At 39.2% G+C, this 19522-nt stretch overlaps 1 protein-coding gene, 1 long non-coding RNA gene and 2 pseudogenes across 3 annotated transcripts; 2 read left to right on the top strand and 2 right to left on the bottom strand.

The window, feature by feature from the left end:
- Window positions 1-78: 78 nt before the first annotated feature.
- On the bottom strand, window positions 79-2381 carry LOC108131658 (probable ATP-dependent RNA helicase DDX43 pseudogene; annotated as a pseudogene).
- Window positions 2382-8463: 6082 nt separating this feature from the next.
- LOC108131650 (uncharacterized) lies at window positions 8464-9279 on the top strand (annotated as a pseudogene).
- Window positions 9280-12602: 3323 nt separating this feature from the next.
- LOC138926008 (uncharacterized) lies at window positions 12603-14613 on the top strand. Of its 2 annotated transcripts, none has more exons than XR_011442294.1 (3): window positions 12603-12750; window positions 12823-13465; window positions 13947-14608. It is a non-coding gene; the product is annotated as an uncharacterized lncRNA (long non-coding RNA). The 2 variants fall into 2 exon arrangements; XR_011442295.1 differs by having other exon boundaries at window positions 12606-12750; window positions 13281-13465; window positions 13947-14613.
- A 2180-nt stretch (window positions 14614-16793) lies between these two features.
- On the bottom strand, window positions 16794-19055 carry LOC108133706 (probable ATP-dependent RNA helicase DDX43). The gene has a single exon (XM_043209956.2). It carries the CDS (start codon window positions 18924-18926, stop codon window positions 16899-16901), a length of 2028 nt encoding a protein of 675 aa, XP_043065891.1. The 5' UTR covers window positions 18927-19055; the 3' UTR covers window positions 16794-16898.
- Between the last annotated feature and the right edge of the window lie 467 nt (window positions 19056-19522).

Raw genomic sequence — 19522 nt, 5'->3', positions numbered from 1 at the left:
TAAAACTATCTATCAAAAATAAATGCTTTTAAATTAATTCTCTTGCTTTAATATAGTATTAATATTCATTTATTTCATATATTTTTTTTCTCTGGCAAGTATTAATATTCAGAATTTTCCAATAGTTTTCAAAGGTTTTTCTTAACCTGAGCGTATTAGGTATTTAGTACTGGAATCGCTCAAGGTCGCGTCCGCCTCTTCTATTTCCTCCAAAGCGACCTCCGTCGGAACAACCTCCGTCCCCGTCACCTCGTCGGTTCTTCATTGCCTGGAAGCGCTTGGCCATAATGTAAAGTTCTTCAGGAACCTCTTGCTCTGCCTCCTTCAGGATGTTGATGAGTTCTTTGGCCATACCCCAGTCTTCGCGGGTAATAAAGCTAATGGAGGTTCCTTTGCGTCCGGCGCGTCCAGTTCGGCCCACACGATGCACATACTCCTCAATATTACGCGGAAAGTCATAGTTAATAACGTGCGAGATGTCCTCAATGTCCAAGCCCCGCGAAGCCACATCGGTGGCAACGAGAATGCGGACAACACCGGACCTAATGTCGGCAATGGCTTGCTCACGATCGCTTTGGTCACGGTTTCCATGAATGCACTGAGTGTAAAAGCCATCCAATGTCAGATCACTGGACAAGTCGTCGGCGCGAGCCTTCCGCCCGCAGAAAACGATTATTTTATCCGTTTTACTCATATTCTTCACAAAGGACTTGATTGCTTTTAATTTTTCGTCATCGTCCTCGAGCAGTTTAATTATCTGCTTCACCGAATGGGTGGCCGCCAAGTCCAATGAACCGACACACAGCTGGATAGGGTTGTTCATGTAGCTCTGGGAAAGCCGACGCACACCAGGTGGCCATGTTGCCGAGGTCATGATTGTCTGCCGATCCGGACGGATGTCCAGCAGTACCTGACGGATCTGCGGCTCGAAGCCCATATCCAGCATACGATCGGCTTCGTCCAGCACCAAGTACGTGATGCTGCTTAAATCGATCACTTTCGCCTGAACCAGGTCATTCAGCCGTCCCGGAGTGCAGATGATGATCTCAGCTCCGCGTTCCACGACCGAGATTTGCTTGCGGCGATCGCCTCCGCCGTAAATACACACTGATGTCATGCCACGGAACGGGTATTTCTTGACCTCCATTTCGATCTGTAGAGCCAGCTCTCGAGTAGGCGCCAGGATAAGGACGTTGGGGCCACCCCTCTGTCCTCTTGGAATACTTTGATACTCAGTGTGTATCATCCCGGGTAGCAGGAATGCCAAGGTCTTGCCAGTTCCCGTTTGGGCTATCCCAATCATATCGTGACCTTTTAGGAGAATGGGCCACGCTTGAGCCTGAATGGGCGATGGTTTGGAGAATCCCTGTTTCATGATCTCGTTCAGCAGGTCCGGGTACTTTGCGAAGCATTGCTCAAACTTCCAAACTGGATTGGGTATAGGAGCCAAAGTTTCCCCATCTTTTGCCCCAAAAACATGCGACACCGTAGTCCCGTTGTTCTGCTTCCGTATTTTTTCTGCCTTGGATGCGCTTAAATTAGCCACTTCGGGTGATTCCTCGTAAAAGTCCTTAGTAAGAGGAGGATACTTTGCCCAACGAGCTGCAGCAGCTTTTTCCGAAGCTTTGTTTAGAGCATCCCAGTCAATGAGGCCCGTAAGATCACCAGGTTGGGGTGTGTCCACCTTGGGCGGAGGTGCAAAATCATAATTATTTCCACCGAAAGGCTTTCTAGATCCGCCATCGCGACGACCGCCATCATCACGATCACGACCCCTTCCGGAATCGGAGACTTGTTTTCGTACAAAATTCATTGCATCGCTTACATTGCTTTGGAGCCTTCCGTTGATTTTAACCGCTGGGTCATCCGTGTCCACCTTGACACGGACATTGAAATCATTCTGAATCCGTTTGATGTTTTCGCCGGCCCGTCCGATAACCTTTCCAATCATTTCAGGGGCAATAGAGAGCGTCTCACTGAAGTCATTTAACTCGAAGTTGCTATGACGTGCTCCACTTCCGCCGTAATCACCACGGTGGCTCTTCCCATATGTTCTGCCTCCATCTTGATAGCTACGCGGCTCAGCATCACGCCGCACGCTTCTTTCATACTTTTTATTCATCTGGGCAGAATCTCGGGGCTTTACGGGCCCTTCAACATAGTTCGGATCGTCCCAATCGAGGTCGCTCATGGCAGATTCAAAGCAACGTATTATTTTAATGAAATTCGTTTGACTAACAAGACGCACGTGGGAAATTCTGAGTTTGCAGTTCCTTTGACAACTTTGACAACGCTATTTGCGACCAGGGGTGCAGGAAAATTTAGTGACACATCGATACTATCGATGTTTCCAAACAATCGGCACAATCAAGTTGTTCTTCGATGAATCACTATTAATGTTTTTTCTAATAAATCTGATATAGGTCAGCAAACTGATAAGCTTTTATTTGTAAGTATTTTAAAGTTCAACGATATTTATCGATTCTTTGCAAATGAACCAATCGACAACTACGTATCGAAAACTTTGTTCTTAAAGCGAGCCAAAATTAATATACATATAATTATTTTTTTCTTGATAACTAGCCCCTTTTTGATCCCTCGAAATGAGATTTCATGCTTTGGCTGCGGCGTTAGCCCGTTCAAACGGGGAGGCCAAATAATTCTTCCACCATTACCAACAGGAAGTAACTTATGTTGTAGCCGATAGAAATAATCGGGCTTCGGGCCTGATGGAGATGGAAGGCCCCAGTAATGCCACCTAGTTCTAAGTAGGGATATTCCGGGGCACAGGAATATCCTATGTAGGAATGACCGTTCCGGGGCTATGCAAGAAAGTTTGACAAAAGGCGAAAGTCAAGTAGAGCGGGCGCATAGGCTTAAAACAAATTACAACCAAAGCAAATATGTTTAAGTAAAAAAAATTAAATATAAAGGAGGCAAAAAATCTTGGAAAACGGGTCGGGAAGCAGGATCGGCGATAAGACATTTTTTCAAATTTGTTGTCCTTATTTTTGTGACAATAAATTGGTGCGTTCAACGTGGCCCGCCATTGACGTAAAATCCGATGAGAAATAAGTATAAAACGCAAATTAACGTTTTGTCCAAAAAGTCTAAAAGCGAAACCAAAGCTTCGGAATGGATCCTTAGTAAGAGGAAATTTGTTAAATTTAAATAAAACTGAACAGAGAAAAAATTGAGTAACGAGTAGATGTGTACTGCGGGATCATGATGAAGGAATAATGGGGAAGTAGTGGAGGATTGAGCTGGTCAGAAAGAAGGGAAGACGCGCCAAAAAGGCCAGCGTTCCGCTAAGGATTGGAGCTTCATGTCAAGGCTTCATGTCAACTGAAGTGAAAAGGATCTGTGATTGAATAGGGTAAGGATAAGTGTTACATGGCTGTTGAAAATGGAAAATTTAAATTTGAATGTCGTGGGAGATTTAGTGCTGTATAATGTCCAACAGATTTTAGTGTGTGTTGGATAAATGGGAGCCACGACCCTGGATGAGGTAACCGGAGCCAGACCCTTGCCGATAGGCGTACCTTAGGACCCGAAGATGGTTATAACACTTCATTTGTGGCTGCGTGCCTTGATATAAAGCAAGACTGCGATAGAGTTTCCCACGATGGGCTGCTATATAAACTGAAGACTCATCTTCCACCTCAACTTTGGTATTTGGTGCGAAGCTTTTTGGAACAAAGATCGTTCACAGTGGTTCTAGTTGGCACTGAGTCCAATACTAAAGAAAGAAAGCAAGAGTCAATATACACTATTAACACATGACATGCCTGCGAGTCAAAATAACCAGAACTTAATTTTTTTTTTTTTTTTTTTTTTTTTTTATTGAATATTTGGTATTTACATCTGCCCATGAGAGCAATTAATTAAATTTTATGATACATTGAAGGGGGAAAAGTACATATATTATCTTTGGTTCAGGGTGTATTAGGGAGATATTACGCTATGGGACTCTGAAAGGGAGATCAATGGGGTGAAGCCTTTTAAGCCTGAATGGCGTTGTGCTGTTGTCCAGGATGTTGATGGCTAGGTGGTTGTCATGATTTTCAAGCCTCTCCAGGTGTCTCTTACTGATTTTTACTATTTCCTCACAGACTGATGGCATGTTTAGGTCTCTTTTTATTGTCAGAACTTAATAACGGCAACTTTTGCAGATGACACTGCCAAAGCTCTATCTCTTAAAGTCTATGAGATCCACACGGTTATAAGGACAGACGGAAATAGCTATAGGCACTTGGCTGTTGATGCTGATCAAGAATAGGTATATTTTATAGGGTCGGAGATGATTTCTCCTCAATGTTACATACGTACATACAGTATAACCTTGTACTCCTTAACCTTGTACGTATACCATAAGCTCATTGAAACTAATATTAATAAAAAGCAACTCCTAAGCCTCTTCGAAGCAATGCCAGCCAATCGAAGTCCATTTGAAAGCATCATAATACCCGTGATTAGCCATGAAATTAGCTTGAAATCACGGCATCATCGCCAATCGCCGCTTCATCGCGGAAAGCTTCAGATTACAGCCAATTGAATGGGAAAATCCGATTTCCTGATCGAAAATGCATTGCATTCAGTCATGGCTAAGCCACTTAGAGCGCAAAATTAAAATGTGCTGTTCCTCTGCCTGCAATTGAAATGCATTGAATGCATTTGGCTTGGGGCGAAAGGTGAAAGGCGGTTCAAGGTGGCACCATTGGCCGCGGCAATGGACCAGTGGCGGAGTGGCACTGTCTCACACTGGCTCTAAGGCAGTGGCATAGCTGGAAGCCACGCAAGACGCTGGAAGGACATGCTCCAGGAGCTTAGGCTTGACTTGGCCAGCTTTAGCTGGCTCCTGGCTTCCTTTTCTGATTTTTCCCAACGCCCCTCTGACCTGCCTCTCAATGTTGCACTGCGAGAAAAATTTCAACGAAGGGAAAGTTTTTCATGGTTTTTTATAAAATTGATAAAATGAGTCGGCTGTTTCGTCGGTCTTAATAATAGCATGGATTTCAAACAAAATAGGAAATACTGCTATAGAATTTTGAACTTCCTTTAAAGGATTTGATGCCAAACTATTTCGATGGACAACTTATGTACATCCACATAGCAAAATTTATATAAAACGTAATAGTATCAAACGTATCAATGTAATAGCTTAACTAATGAGTCTTTGGTATTTTCTCAGTAGTGTAGAGCTGGGTGGCCGAGTCCTTCGTTTATAATAAATTGTATAGCGTTTTAGTTGGCCGCACAACTAACTCATAATGCAGCGGGCAATGAGGTGACTTCGAAATGGCCCCGTGGAGAACGGATAAGATTTAGACAAAAGGCACTGGGGCCAGGACTGCCGGCAGGAAAATCAGCTTACAAAAGCTCCTTTCATCCAAAGTCCTTTCATGGCTCTATCCCCCATTCCTCCATCTCTATCTCGCTCTCTATCTCCATCTCTCTCCTGGTAATCTCTGTAAATCACTTGAAGCTGTTGACCAAATATTAAGTGGGCCGACCAACCAACGGACCCTATTGCCTATTTGAGCAGCAGGAATTTCAAATTTAATCTGATTGATGGGCAGCCAGAAGGACAAACAAGCACCTTGGGCCTCCCTTTAGTTCCTCCTCTTCTTTATTTCCACTTCTTAGGAATCGATCCTTAAAAAGGCTTCCACATATTGTGGCACTGGCCCTGCATTGCAGAGCGGATCAGGCTCAATTAATCCAATAAGTTGATAGAGTACTGATTTTATTTTCCATTCCTTTTTCATTTTCCTTTCAATTTATTTTATTATTTTAAACGGTGTTTTTTTTTTTTTTTAATTTTAAATTTAAGGCTTTAGAGAGGCTTTAATTTGGGAAAGAACTATTTTCAATACTGACTTTGAATATTTTTGTTCAAAGTTTCGATTTAGGGACGAAAATAATGTTTTAGGTGGAACAGACCCTTCTTTTATTTATTTTCTATTCACATTTATTTAGCCATTGTTTCATTTAAATTTTTTTACTTCAAGGGGAAAGTCTTGACTTATTGAAATAATTTTATAAATATGTAGCTTGTACATTGTTATAATCCCTATGGACGGCAGTACACTTACATATGTTACGCACCACAAAGTGTTATAAACTCGTATAATTATAAAGTTACTGAGTTATTTTTCTTTTTCTTTGTAATTTATTGTTCTATGTGTTGATATTTTGTTAATATTTTACTCAAGCTTTATAAAACAAAGCGAAAAATATTTAGAAAATAACTTTGCACGAGTTGTTGAAAGGTTAAAATATATTTTAATTAAATACATTCATCGATTGCCAGTTTGATCCCGAAGCCCGTCATACTCTTATTATCAAATCATAATGGTTTCTCAACTGCAACACCTAAGCCACTCAAAAAAATGTAAAAAAATGAAAACTCTAACTTTTAAGAAGTGAAAAATCGTGTCTGCTTCAACAATCTAATTCTATTTGGCAGGACCTAGGAGAGGGAAGCAAACACCACCCACCAAGTTGGCACTTCAAAAGGTCCTGTGCGAAAAGAGACAAAAGGCAGCCCGTCACCCGCCGGCCTGCTTTGCTTTATTGCATTTAAATATGTTTTGTATTTTATACTGCTTGCCGGCCGATGTTTGCATAATGAAGAAAATTTGCCAGAGCCTTTTATGCGATATACTGCTTTCTGTGGATTTTTTTCGCCTTCGTGTTTTTTACGACTGTCGAATGGTTTGTTTATAATAATTTTACGTTTGTGTCGCTCCCAGGCAGCCCGTCTGCCCGTCCCAGCCTGGCAATTACTTAGTTATGTAAAGTAACTCATTTTTCGGCCTGGGGAGTGGCCTGGCTTGGATGATGAAGTCGACCGAGATGGGGTGCCAACTTGATGGCTCCCTGCTTTGCCAGCCTGCCTTTCCCGCTTTCTGGCATCCTGCTTGGGTGCTTGGGGCTTCTTCGGGGCTCGCTCTCAGTCTGGTTCGGTGTCTTTTAAATTATTCACTGTGCGCGAGAAAGTATTTTACATACGCTTTCACTTTACTTTCAGCCAAGTACCTACACACACCAATATGTGCTTAAGTGTTGAGTGCACATCGCTTGATGTCACACCAAAAAGTCATTCAATATTTATGCATATTACGCATACGCCCCTTGCACCCAAAAACTCAGCTTTTTTGCTTCCACGCGTTTTTCCATTTTACGGCGAGCCGGCATAGTGCGAAACTGTGTTGGCAGCCTTTGGGGAAAGGATTGGCCAACTTGTTTGCTGTTCGGCAACTTAATTGAAATTGCCTCAGGCCCCGGGTAACACTTAACACTTTTTAGGACCCGTCTCCTAGTCCTCCAACCCCCATGAGCCGGCAACACAATTTGTACATTTGTTGATGCAATAAATATTTGAATTTATTACTCAATTATGGCCTACATCAGCCATCGCCCCAGCCAAGGGCCCAGGCCCTTTGTTTCTTGGCCACTTTCGAAAAACAATTTTATAGGCAATTTACTTCAATTAAACGGTTTAATTTATTTTATTAGTTCCCCGCCCAGGCACAGGACTTGGCGCAACTTTTGGCTCGAAATGCAAAACCCAAAAAGCTGCAAGTCCTGCCCAGCAAAGGGTACAGAGCCTCCGGAGAAAATACTTATTATTGGTGCGGAAAATGTCGGGAAAGGATCGGTTGACGGATCATAGTGCGGAAGCAGGTCTTTTTTTATACACTTACAAAAACATTTATTTTTAGGAAAAAACCCATTTCTTTAATTAATTGTCCATAGTACACATTTTCTCTAAATTTAAAGCATAAACCTGTAGTATACATATACTTTTACCACTTTATATTTAAAAAAAATTATTAATTATAAAACTCGAACGTAAAATATGTCTGAAAATTAAAATAAGAAATAAATGTTTGCAATTTAAAACTAGCAGCATTTCAAAAGAGTATAGGAATATCGAATTAAAATTTCAAAATTTCAATTTGAGCTGCGGTATTCCACTGTTATTTGACCGCCGTACTTCCTCACCCCCTCTCCTTACAGCCCAACAATTGATACCCTACCGCCCCCACCCACCCAATCCCCTTGCCCGCGAAAAGGAGACCGCGGCTTGCGTTGATTGTTATTTTATTGCCCGCATAGAGAAACATCAGAACAGCGACCCGAAAGCCAAAATTGTGTGTGCTGCTGTTTTGCGGTTGAAATCTCATTTCGCCAATGCCAGAGCCCCCGTGCCACATGCCCCATGCCACCATCCCCTCATGTCTTCATGCCTCCGTGCTCCAGTGCCGCATGCTGCTCCAAACCATTAGGCGAGAAATTTGTGCAATTAATGTCTGAACAAAAAGTTGCGCCAAACATAAGTTTCGATGGACAAAGCAATAATTTTCCGCAATAAAATAGCCAAAGCATCGGAAAGCCAAACTCAGATTCTATATATTTTTTTGTCATTTATGTTTCGGGCTTGATTTAATTCAAAACAATAACTTTAACTTCGAAAAATTTTGTTCTCTCTTATCACAAAATTGAAATGATAATTTAATTTCCACCTTTCCATGTTTATCAGATCCAAAAAGGACGGTTTTTTTTTATGAAAAGTGTTATTATTTAATACTTTCTCTACTAATTATTTGGTATTGGTTATTAAATGACAAGGAAAAGACAATCATGAACTCCAGGGTTATGACACTGCTCAGGGACCGATTCCCAGCAAACCGTACCTTTAGCGTGGGGCCAATGTCTATGTCTATAGACAATCGTTTCATCTATGTCGCCAATATTCGTTTATCAACCGAAACTCACAAATTGTTTTTTTTTTTTTTCGAAACACTTCGAAGTCGTCAATACAAACAAAAGTCATCGGAAGTGCAGACCCCGGAGGTGCTAATAGCCACCGGCAAGGTGGGAGCCACCTCGGGCGACATCTGCCTGAACCAACTGGCCCATGTCCACCGTCAACGGGACTCGGAGATAATCTACCACGAGCACCATCTACCACGCAACCGCAAGGGACTCTGCGTTCCCCTGAAGATGGGTATGGGTCGCTTTGCTGCTCGTCAGACGGGGGCCCTTCCTTCCCTCTAGTAACTTGATGGACGATGTCCTGACTGGACGCAGTGAAACCATTGGTATCGAGGACTTTTTAAATGTACCTGAGGATGGCAGGCAAATGTTTACGCCATGCTGAAGAAATCCTTCGACATTCGACATTTAAATTAAATAACATTTTATATGTTAAGTTTCTTAAAACTCATTGCATGCTCAATGTACACACTCTAGCAAACCAATAAAATTAATTGTTCGAGAAATTAAAAAATGGTTTTGAAAAACATCGCCTTAAATTTCGATTGCGTCTGCTTTGCAAAAACTACAAAAAGCTGGCTACAATCGAAAATGATGGGCAATTGGAATTGAAAGCACTGCCACCACCAACACCCTTTTAGAAAGAATTTTCAAGCAAGGAAGGCACGGCAATAAAATCCTTAAAGCAAAATGGAAGTGTAGGATGTATATCGGATCGAATATTTACATCGATAAATCGGATCGCTTGCTTACAAAAGCTTACAATCATGAAAGTTATGGCTTTTCGTTGGTCGCCCGTCTAAAGTTCATTTATATGGCAGCTATAGGATATAGTCGGCCGATCCTTATAAAATATCAGGATAAAATATAATCCATAGAAAGTCCCACCTTCTAACTTAAAACGCAAAGTCATGCCATTTAGCTAACATAATAAGATGTTCATACTTATTTTCATATAATTTGTATTTTTATACCCTTGCAGAGGGTATTATAATTTTGTCCAAAAGTGTGCAACGCAGTGAAAGAGACGTCTCCGACCCTATAAAGTATATATATTCTTGATCAGGATCACCTCCTGAGTTGATATGAGCATGTCCGTCTGTCCGTCTGTCTGTCTGTCTGTTTCTACGTGAACTAGTCTCTCAGTTTTGAAGCTATCGTCTTGAAACTTTGCACACACCCTTCTTTCCCTTGCACGCAGTATATAAGTCGTAACGGCCCGGATCGGCCGACTATATCCTATAGCTGCCATATAACTGATTGATCGGAAATGGTATAACTTTGGTGTTTTTAGAGTTAGAGAGTTCAAATTTGACATGAGAGCTATTTTTGGCACATTCCGTCGTGCCAAAATTCATAAGGATCGGCCGACTATATCTTATAGCTGCCATATAACTGAACGATCGGAAATGACCCAACTTTTGTGTTTTTGAAGATAGAAGTTTGGGACATTTTTAGGTTTGGTTTTTGTATTATAATAAATTGGGTTATATTATCATATTCTCATAAGGATCGGCCAACTATATCCGATGTTTGCGATATATATCCGGTTTTAACTGCAAGGGTATATAAACATCGGCTCCGCCCGAAGTTAGCTTTTCTTTCTTGTTTTGTTTAAAGTTATTATTTAAAAGACATTGTTAAAGTAATAAAAAAAATTTTTTTTTAAATGATGTACACTGTTGAACAGAAATAAAATAAAATAAAATAGTTCAATTTCTCTTTAATATTTCAGATGGAAATAATTTAAATTTTAAAACCAAAACAAACGAGAAAATACCAAGAATCTTTGCTTTTGAAGCTTCATGAATTATTAAAATATAAAATAAGCCTCGACCAAAAAAACACCACAACTAAGAATCCAGCCGACAATGATTTAGACTTAAAACTTTTGTTAATAATTCTTAAGAAAAAAAAAAAATTGTAAATAAAAAAAATTAAAACAGGATATTAGATAATTCAAAAAAATACGGAATGGTAATTACTCACGATAACAATTGCAAAATAATAATAAAAAAAAATCAAAATACATTTGAAAGAGGAATAAAGGGAGGCCCTAACTGCTTTAAAGGCAGGCAGACACTGATTCTCCAAGCGACAGCACCTCCTTTTATACCAAACATATCCAAACTCCTACTCCAGAGCCTACTTATTCAATTTCAACACTTATGTTTCTACAGATAAGAGACTGGAACGAGCCATTCACAATCCATGTATTATTTCCAGGGTTTTCTTAAGATCTGTGAGTTGGGTCATTAATGGCCTGGGATATGATAAATCAAAATATGTTCGTCCACTCGATATATAAAACATGGTCATTTTTCATGGCGTCAGGGAATCCCTTTTCAGTGGTTATGGTGTGGTGGCCAACTAGGTGCTATGACGTTCCTTCGGTGGGCTGGGAAATAATGGGGTTTCGGAGTGGCTTCCCACTGTGGCTTTGCTGCTGGATCCATGTGTGGTCCTGCTGCTCCGATTCTACTGTAGTAGGTGAACTGCATGAAGACAATTTTAAAATACATTTAAATATTTACTGAATTACTAGAATCCCTTGTTTTTCAATTATTTTATTTTTAAATCGGACAGGTCGCCCATTTTTAGTTATGTATCATTCCTCTTGTTTAGCTTAGGGCATGCTCAGAAGCATCTCAAAGTATGTTAAATTAGTTTTGTATTTGGAATCTATTTTTGGAAAGATTAGTTCAATTAAATAGAACCTTTGTGGATATGAAGGAAGTGTAGTAGAAAAGAAGAACCAAAAGTCTCCTTTTACTTTAGGTCAAAAGTGTGCAAGGTTAAAAAAGACTTCTTCGACGCTATAAAGTATATATTCCTGATCTGGATCATGTACAAAGTCGATAAAAGTTTCTTAATATGTCTGTTTATTAATATATACTACTATACTATAATACTATACCTTATAAGAAATAGTTGATAAGAAACAATTTAAAAAGTCATAAGAATGCAAAAATTTGAATCTTCCCAGAAAATTATGTTTTTGTCCATATTTTTTCATCAATAAAACATAAATTTTACCTTGTTACAGCCAAAATTTCTTGAATAAAATAGAGATCTGGAATGTTGCAGCTTTCCAGTTTTTGCATTTTATAGAGAAATGAAAGACGACTACTTACTCATTTAGAGTTTCACTCTGAGCTCCGACCAGTAAAGACGTGCGACTGTTTAAAACCCCAAGCCACTGCTTATCTATTTTTAAACCCTTGAAGAGGGTATTATAATTTTGGTCAAAAGGCTGCAACGCAGTGAAGGAGGATCTCCGACCCTATAAAGTATATATTTTATTGATCAAGGTCACCCCCGTTAATATGAGCATATCGCGTAAGCATGTCCGTCTGTCTGTTTCTACGCCAACTAGTCTTTCAATTTAAAAGCTATCGACTTCTTTCCTTTGCACGTCGGAACGGCCGGGATCGGCCGACTGTATCCTATAGCTGCCACATAACTGGTTGATCGGCAGGGCCATAACTTTGGTGTTTTAAGAGTTTGAAAGTTGGGATTTTCTATGGATTCTATTTTGGTATAAAAATACCAATACATAAAAAATTGTATAAGGATCACCTAAACCTTATAGCTCCAATATAAATGAACGATCGGAAATGGTATTTGGTATTTGGTAAAAATACCAACTTTGTTATTTTTGAAATTAGAACCTTGTGACTTTTTTTAAAATTTTTTATTTTTATATATTATTTTTATTATGATATTCTCATACAAAAATAAGAAGGATGTCATCATATCAATAGGATAACAGTCCCTGATATTTTTAGTTTAGTGAGTGTAAAAATATATTAGGTAATAACAAAGTAACCAATTCAAACAATTTCTGATTCAAACAATCATCGTAACAAAGTTATACAAACATATATTAAACATCAGCAAAATGAACAAAAGTCGTCCATATATAACTACACTCTCCAATGAGCCACGGCCAGGACACTTTCGCATGTAAGTTATGAAGTAATCGAACTACTCATTTAATGTGATATTAAATTCTTATTATTATTTTTTTCTCTAAAGGACATATTCAAAATTTGAAAACGAATGTAGGTTGCTTTCCAAGGTGCAAAAAAGTTTAGGTGATATCAATGTAAAACGAAACAAAGAAGACAACATAATTTTACTGACGCACAAAGTTTCACCAGCCACTGTTGTGGTAAAAAACATTCAAGACAATAAACACACTGACACTATAATAAATATAAGGGATCATTATTTCATGTGCCACGCAATCATTTTAAAACTTTACTCAAAACAAATGTTTAAAAATTTGGAAAAAAATATGTTGAATATTTCCACACGTCAATTGTCTCCAAATGGCTTTAGTAATGTTTATCAATGGATGATTTCGGAAATGGGAAAAATACCCATGCTTAATATGCCCGAAGTTCTCAGAGCTGCATCATATTTGGAGATAACTGAGCTTCTTGAGCATGCCTGGAACGTTCTAAATAGTCATATCTATACTAATTTTTCAGCATTTAATATAATGTTTAAAGTGCGTCACGCCTATGAACTGAATGAGATAAACGAATTGATGGCTAGCCGCATATCCAAAGCAACTTTGGTAATACTATCCAGTCGTGAGTTTCTTTGCCTTAATGAAAATCAGGTGTGCCATTTGCTAGCATCCAGCTCTTTGGCAGTAAACTCGGAAATGGAGGTGAGTTAATAAGGAAAGCTCTTTTTTTCTATTCATATATATAGTGTATATTACTTTATATCCTTGCAGAGGGGATTTTAATTCTGGTCAAGAGTCCAACGCGAGAGACTTCTCCGACCCCATATTCTTGATCAGGACCAACATCTGAGTTGAGCATGCCCGTCTCTCTGTCTGTCTGTCCATTTGTCTATAACTCATTGATCGGAAATGCCAAAACTTTTGGTATTTCTAAAGTTAGAGAGATTATCTTTTCTATGGGTTGTACTTCAAGTCAACTGATCAAGCCTAACAAATTACCGGGATAGGGATCGGCCAACTAAATCTTCGTATTCATATGAGTATCGGCCAACTTTATCCGATTTTTGCTATATATATCCGATCTTTACTGCAAGGGTATATCAACTTCGGAAACGCACGAAGTTAGCTTTCCTTTCTTGTTTTTCTTTGACGTAAAAAAACCTTCTATTTTGTGTCGTTTCAGTTATTATACAGTGCTTTTATGTGGCTTAATCATTTGTGGCCATGTCGCAGATCCAGCACAGCTAAAATCCTACAAAATATTCGATTTGCTTTTATGTCTCCAACAATGTTGGACAAGTTTAAAAAATTGGAATGGCACAATACAGGCACCTTTAGCCAAATTTTTAATGAATTTACTAATCTACCAAAACTAACACAACTTATTCAGGATGCATTATTTTGTAGCACCTTAGTAATAACCACAAACAACGAACCAACTTACATTAAAGAAAATTTAGAATACACTCAAATCAAGTCGCTAGCTCCACGTCGTTGGATGTTCGATACTCGATGTAAACATCACCTATCAATGAGACAACAATGCCCCAACATGCAATACATATCGTTTGAACAATTTAAAAATTATTTATATATATTAGAGAAGTCTGAAAGAGATTTTGACCAGTTCATGGAATGTGGAGATGATAATGATGATTCCAAGAAACAAGAAGATTGTCAAATTGAAACTAGCTTGGGCAAAATAACGATACATTCTATGTTGAATGTCAAGCACTTATCACAGTACATAAAACTTTTGACTGGAAACATAAATTTGAATTAAGCAATCACATAATATATACTTGATAATTGCATGTTTAAAATAATATAATAAAGAATCTGTAAATACAGTCCAATCTCAAGTCGGGGCTTTTTACTACTGTAATCTAGGGCACCATCCACAGGCTAATTTGTTTTGTCGCGAAATAGTTTTCGCGAGGAAGCAATTCACTCCATACACAAATGATTATCTTTTTAGGTTACCTTAAATCCTAGCCCACCTGGAAAAAACTGAATCATTTCGTCCCATTCCTTGGAAGCTATGAAATGGCCGGGAGTGCTCATACAAGCGTCAAGGAAATTTTTTTTTTGAAGATTTTTGGAAATTTTTATAAACTTCAGAACTTTAGACTCTGATAATTAAGAGACACACCTAATGAAAAGCAATATTTATACTATCCCTAAAAGTTATGCAATGCTTTCACACAACACCTCACAGTCATACGGTGGTGTGGCCATTCTAACACACAAAACAATAGAGTTTAAAGAAATCATCTTAGGATACGATTTTGACGCTCTATTATTGAAATATCCTCTAGGAAAAAAAATTAACATAATATCAACATATCTCCAACCTAAGCTATCTCAAATGTTATTATACCCTTGTAGAGGGGATTATTTATTTATTATTAATTTATTATTAATTTATTATTATATTTATTTATTATTAATTATTAATTTTTTTATTTATAAATTAATAATTAATAATAAATAAATTAAATAAATAAATAAAATAATAAAAATAAAATTAATAATAAATTAATAATAAATAAATAATCCCCTCTACAAGGGTATAATAACATTAAAAAAGAATAAAAAATAAAAAAGAATTCTTACTATGGGCAAGGCAAGGTTAGTCAGGGAAGCTGTCTTAACCCAATTCAGTTAAACCTTTACACACTTGAACTTCATAATCTAAGAAACGATTATAGTACTTATTTCCAATACGCGGACGATTTTTTTTAAGTCTGTTATGATAAGAATTTATCGTTGTCTGATTCTTCGAGCAGAAAGTTAATTTCTTTATTCTTCTAATCAGCCACTATTAATTTCAACCCTAGAAGAAGACATTTAAATGTTCAGTTTAATAATATCACCTTAAATAATGTGAATAACGTCAACTATTTGGGTAGAATTATAAGTGTTAAAAACTCTTCTGTTCCACACATTAAAAAAACGATTTTGAAACCAAACCAAACAAATATGTTTCTCCAAATGCGTGATGGTTGTCTCTTCGGAGGTCATCCCAGTAAATCCCTTCCCCTATAAAGACGTTATTAGACCTAGGTTTGGGTATGCCTGTATATCATAAATTCCCAAGCAAATTTTTCCCATTTTCTTTTTAAATCAACTCGAGTTAAAATTATTTTTCATCTCGCTGCTGAACTCCCACCCATTTACAGAATTGAATTTACCACAGCTAAAGAGTTAGCCAAATCCTTCGCGTACAGAGTTCCAACTGCTTCACTCTTACCTCTTTCATACTCATAAACTAACACAAGTTTTAGTAGAATCTATACTAAATAAAAAAACATTTTTAATCATATTGCTCTTATCAACCCTATTTTTACTTTCCATCAAAAATGATCTTTAGACACGATTTTTTTTAAAGGTATCTCCGTTTTCAAAAATCAAGCTAATGAAGTCATTATTTTTACTTTACCTTATGAAAAATTGAACATGGATGAATTATATGAACATGGAAATTTTCTACACGAACGGTTTGGTTTCAAATACAGTTGATAGTTTCTATACTAACAAAAAGCTGTCGTCTATGACCACTAAAGCTTTGGAAAGAGCAATTGATTTTGCGATTTCCAACTGCTCTTTAAAAATAAACATATTGATGGATAGCCTTGGCGCTATCAACCAAAAATAACAGCTCCAACAATTATATTGACCGAATATATATACCAAAATATAAAATTGTACTAGACTATCAAAAGTAGTAGTTCAGCACATACCCAGCCATGCAAACATTTGGGAAAACAAAATAGCTGATTGAGAAGCAAAGAATGCTTGCCTACACGGCTCCTTTTTATATGTTAGATAGACATAAAATGATGCGATCAACTCTGTATTAAATAGAATTCAAGATGATTGGGAAAGACATTATAAGGTATTCTCTATGGAGCGTAATAAAGGCTACTCAAACATTTGGCCTTTCATCACCAAATAGCCCTGGTTTTATATTAAAAGTATCTATCAAAAATAAATGCTTTTAATTTTTTTCTCTTGCTTTAATATAGTATTAATATTCATTTATTTCATATATTTTTTTTCTCTTGCAAGTATTAATGTTCAGAATTTTCCAATAGTTTTCAAAGCATTTTCTTAACCTGAGCGTATTTGGTATTTAGTACTGGAAACGGTCAAAGTCGCGTCCGCCTCTCATATTTCCTCCAAAGCGACCTCCGGCAGAACAACCTCCGTCTCCGTCACCTCGTCGGTTCTTCATTGCCTGGAAGCGCTTGGCCATATTGTAAAGTTCTTCAGGAACCTCTTGCTCTGCCTCCTTCAGGATGTTGATGAGCTCCTTGGCCATACCCCAGTCTTCGCGGGTAATAAAGCTAATGGAGGTACCTTTGCGTCCGGCGCGTCCAGTTCGGCCCACACGATGCACATACTCCTCAATATTACGCGGAAAGTCATAGTTAATAACGTGCGAGATGTCCTCAATGTCCAAGCCTCGCGAAGCCACATCGGTGGCAACGAGAATGCGGACAACACCGGACTTAATGTCGGCAATGGCTTGCTCACGATCGCTTTGGTCCCGGTTTCCATGAATGCACTGAGTGTAAAAGCCATCCAATGTCAGATCACTGGACAAGTCGTCGGCGCGAGCCTTCCGCCCGCAGAAAACGATTATTTTATCCGTTTTACTCATATTCTTCACAAAGGACTTGATTGCTTTTAGTTTTTCGTCATCGTCCTCGAGCAGTTCAATCATTTGCTTCACCGAATGGGTGGCCGCCAAGTCCAATGAACCGACACACAGCTGGATAGGATTCTTCATGTAGCTCTGGGAAAGCCGACGCACACCAGGTGGCCATGTTGCCGAGGTCATGATTGTCTGCCGATCCGGCCGGATGTCCAGCAGTACCTGACGGATCTGCGGCTCGAAGCCCATATCCAGCATACGATCGGCTTCGTCCAGCACCAAGTACGTGATGCTGCTTAAATCGATCACTTTCGCCTGAACCAGGTCATTCAGCCGTCCCGGAGTGCAGATGATGATCTCAGCTCCGCGTTCCACGACCGAGATTTGCTTGCGGCGATCGCCTCCGCCGTAAATACACACTGATGTCATGCCACGGAACGGGTATTTCTTGACCTCCATTTCGATCTGTAGAGCCAGCTCTCGAGTAGGGGCCAGGATAAGGACGTTGGGGCCACCCCTCTGTTCCCTTGGAATACTTTGATACTCAGTGTGTATCATCCCGGGTAGCAGGAATGCCAAAGTCTTGCCAGTTCCTGTTTGGGCAATCCCAATCATATCGTGACCTTTTAGGAGAATGGGCCATGCTTGAGCCTGAATGGGCGATGGTTTGGAGAATCCCTGTTTCATGATCTTGTCCAGCAGGTCCGGGTACTTTGCGAAGCATTGCTCAAACTTCCAAACTGGATTGGGTATAGGAGCCAAAGTTTCCCCATCTTTTGCCCCAAAAACATGCGACACCGTAGTCCCGTTGTTCTGCTTCCGTATTTTTTCTGCCTTGGATGCGCTTAAATTAGCCACTTCGGGTGATTCCTCGTAAAAGTCCTTAGTAAGAGGAGGATACTTTGCCCAACGAGCTGCAGCAGCTTTTTCCGAAGCTTTGTTTAGAGCATCCCAGTCAATAAGGCCCGTAAGATCACCAGGTTGGGGTGTGTCCACCTTGGGCGGAGGTGCAAAATCATAATTATTTCCACCGAAAGGCTTTCTAGATCCGCCATCGCGACGACCGCCATCATCACGATCACGACCCCTTCCGGAATCGGAGACTTGTTTTCGTACAAAATTCATTGCATCGCTTACATTGCTTTGGAGCCTTCCGTTGATTTTAACCGCTGGGTCATCCGTGTCCACCTTGACACGGACATTGAAATCATTCTGAATCCGTTTGATGTTTTCGCCGGCCCGTCCGATAACCTTTCCAATCATTTCAGGGGCAATAGAGAGCGTCTCACTGAAGTCATTTAACTCGAAGTTGCTACGACGTGCTCCACTTCCGCCGTAATCACCACGGTGGCTCTTCCCATATGTTCTGCCTCCATCTTGATAGCTACGCGGCTCAGCATCACGCCGCACGCTTCTTTCATACTTTTTATTCATCTGGGCAGAATCTCGGGGCTTTACGGGCCCTTCAACATAGTTCGGATCGTCCCAATCGAGGTCGCTCATGGCAGATTCAAAGCAACGTATTATTTTAATGAAATTCGTTTGACTAACAAGACGCACGTGGGAAATTCTGAGTTTGCAGTTCCTTTGACAACTTTGACAACGCTATTTGCGACCAGGGGTGCAGGAAAATTTAGTGACACATCGATACTATCGATGTTTCCAAACAATCGGCACAATCAAGTTGTTCTTCGATGAATCACTATTAATGTTTTTTCTAATAAATCTGATATAGGTCAGCAAACTGATAAGCTTTTATTTGTAAGTATTTTAAAGTTCAACGATATTTATCGATTCTTTGCAAATGAACCAATCGACAACTACGTATCGAAAACTTTGTTCTTAAAGCGAGCCAAAATTAATATACATATAATTATTTTTTTCTTGATAACTAGCCCCTTTTTGATCCCTCGAAATGAGATTTCATGCTTTGGCTGCGGCGTTAGCCCGTTCAAACGGGGAGGCCAAATAATTCTTCCACCATTACCAACAGGAAGTAACTTATGTTGTAGCCGATAGACTTAATCGGGCTTCGGACCTGATGGAGATGGAAGGCCCCAGTAATGCCACCTAGTTCTAAGTAGGGATATTCCGGGGCA

The sequence above is a fragment of the Drosophila bipectinata genome, chromosome XL (assembly GCF_030179905.1).
Source record: "Drosophila bipectinata strain 14024-0381.07 chromosome XL, DbipHiC1v2, whole genome shotgun sequence".
Lineage (NCBI taxonomy): Eukaryota > Metazoa > Arthropoda > Insecta > Diptera > Drosophilidae > Drosophila > Drosophila bipectinata.
Note: the sequence above shows the minus strand (reverse complement) of the source record. Positions and strands in the feature narration are given on the sequence as shown.

Bases quoted from the DNA above. Each gene is read 5' to 3' on its own strand.
- LOC108133706 (XM_043209956.2), bottom strand. From the start codon at position 18,926: ATGAGCGACCTCGATTGGGACGATCCGAACTATGTTGAAGGGCCCGTA.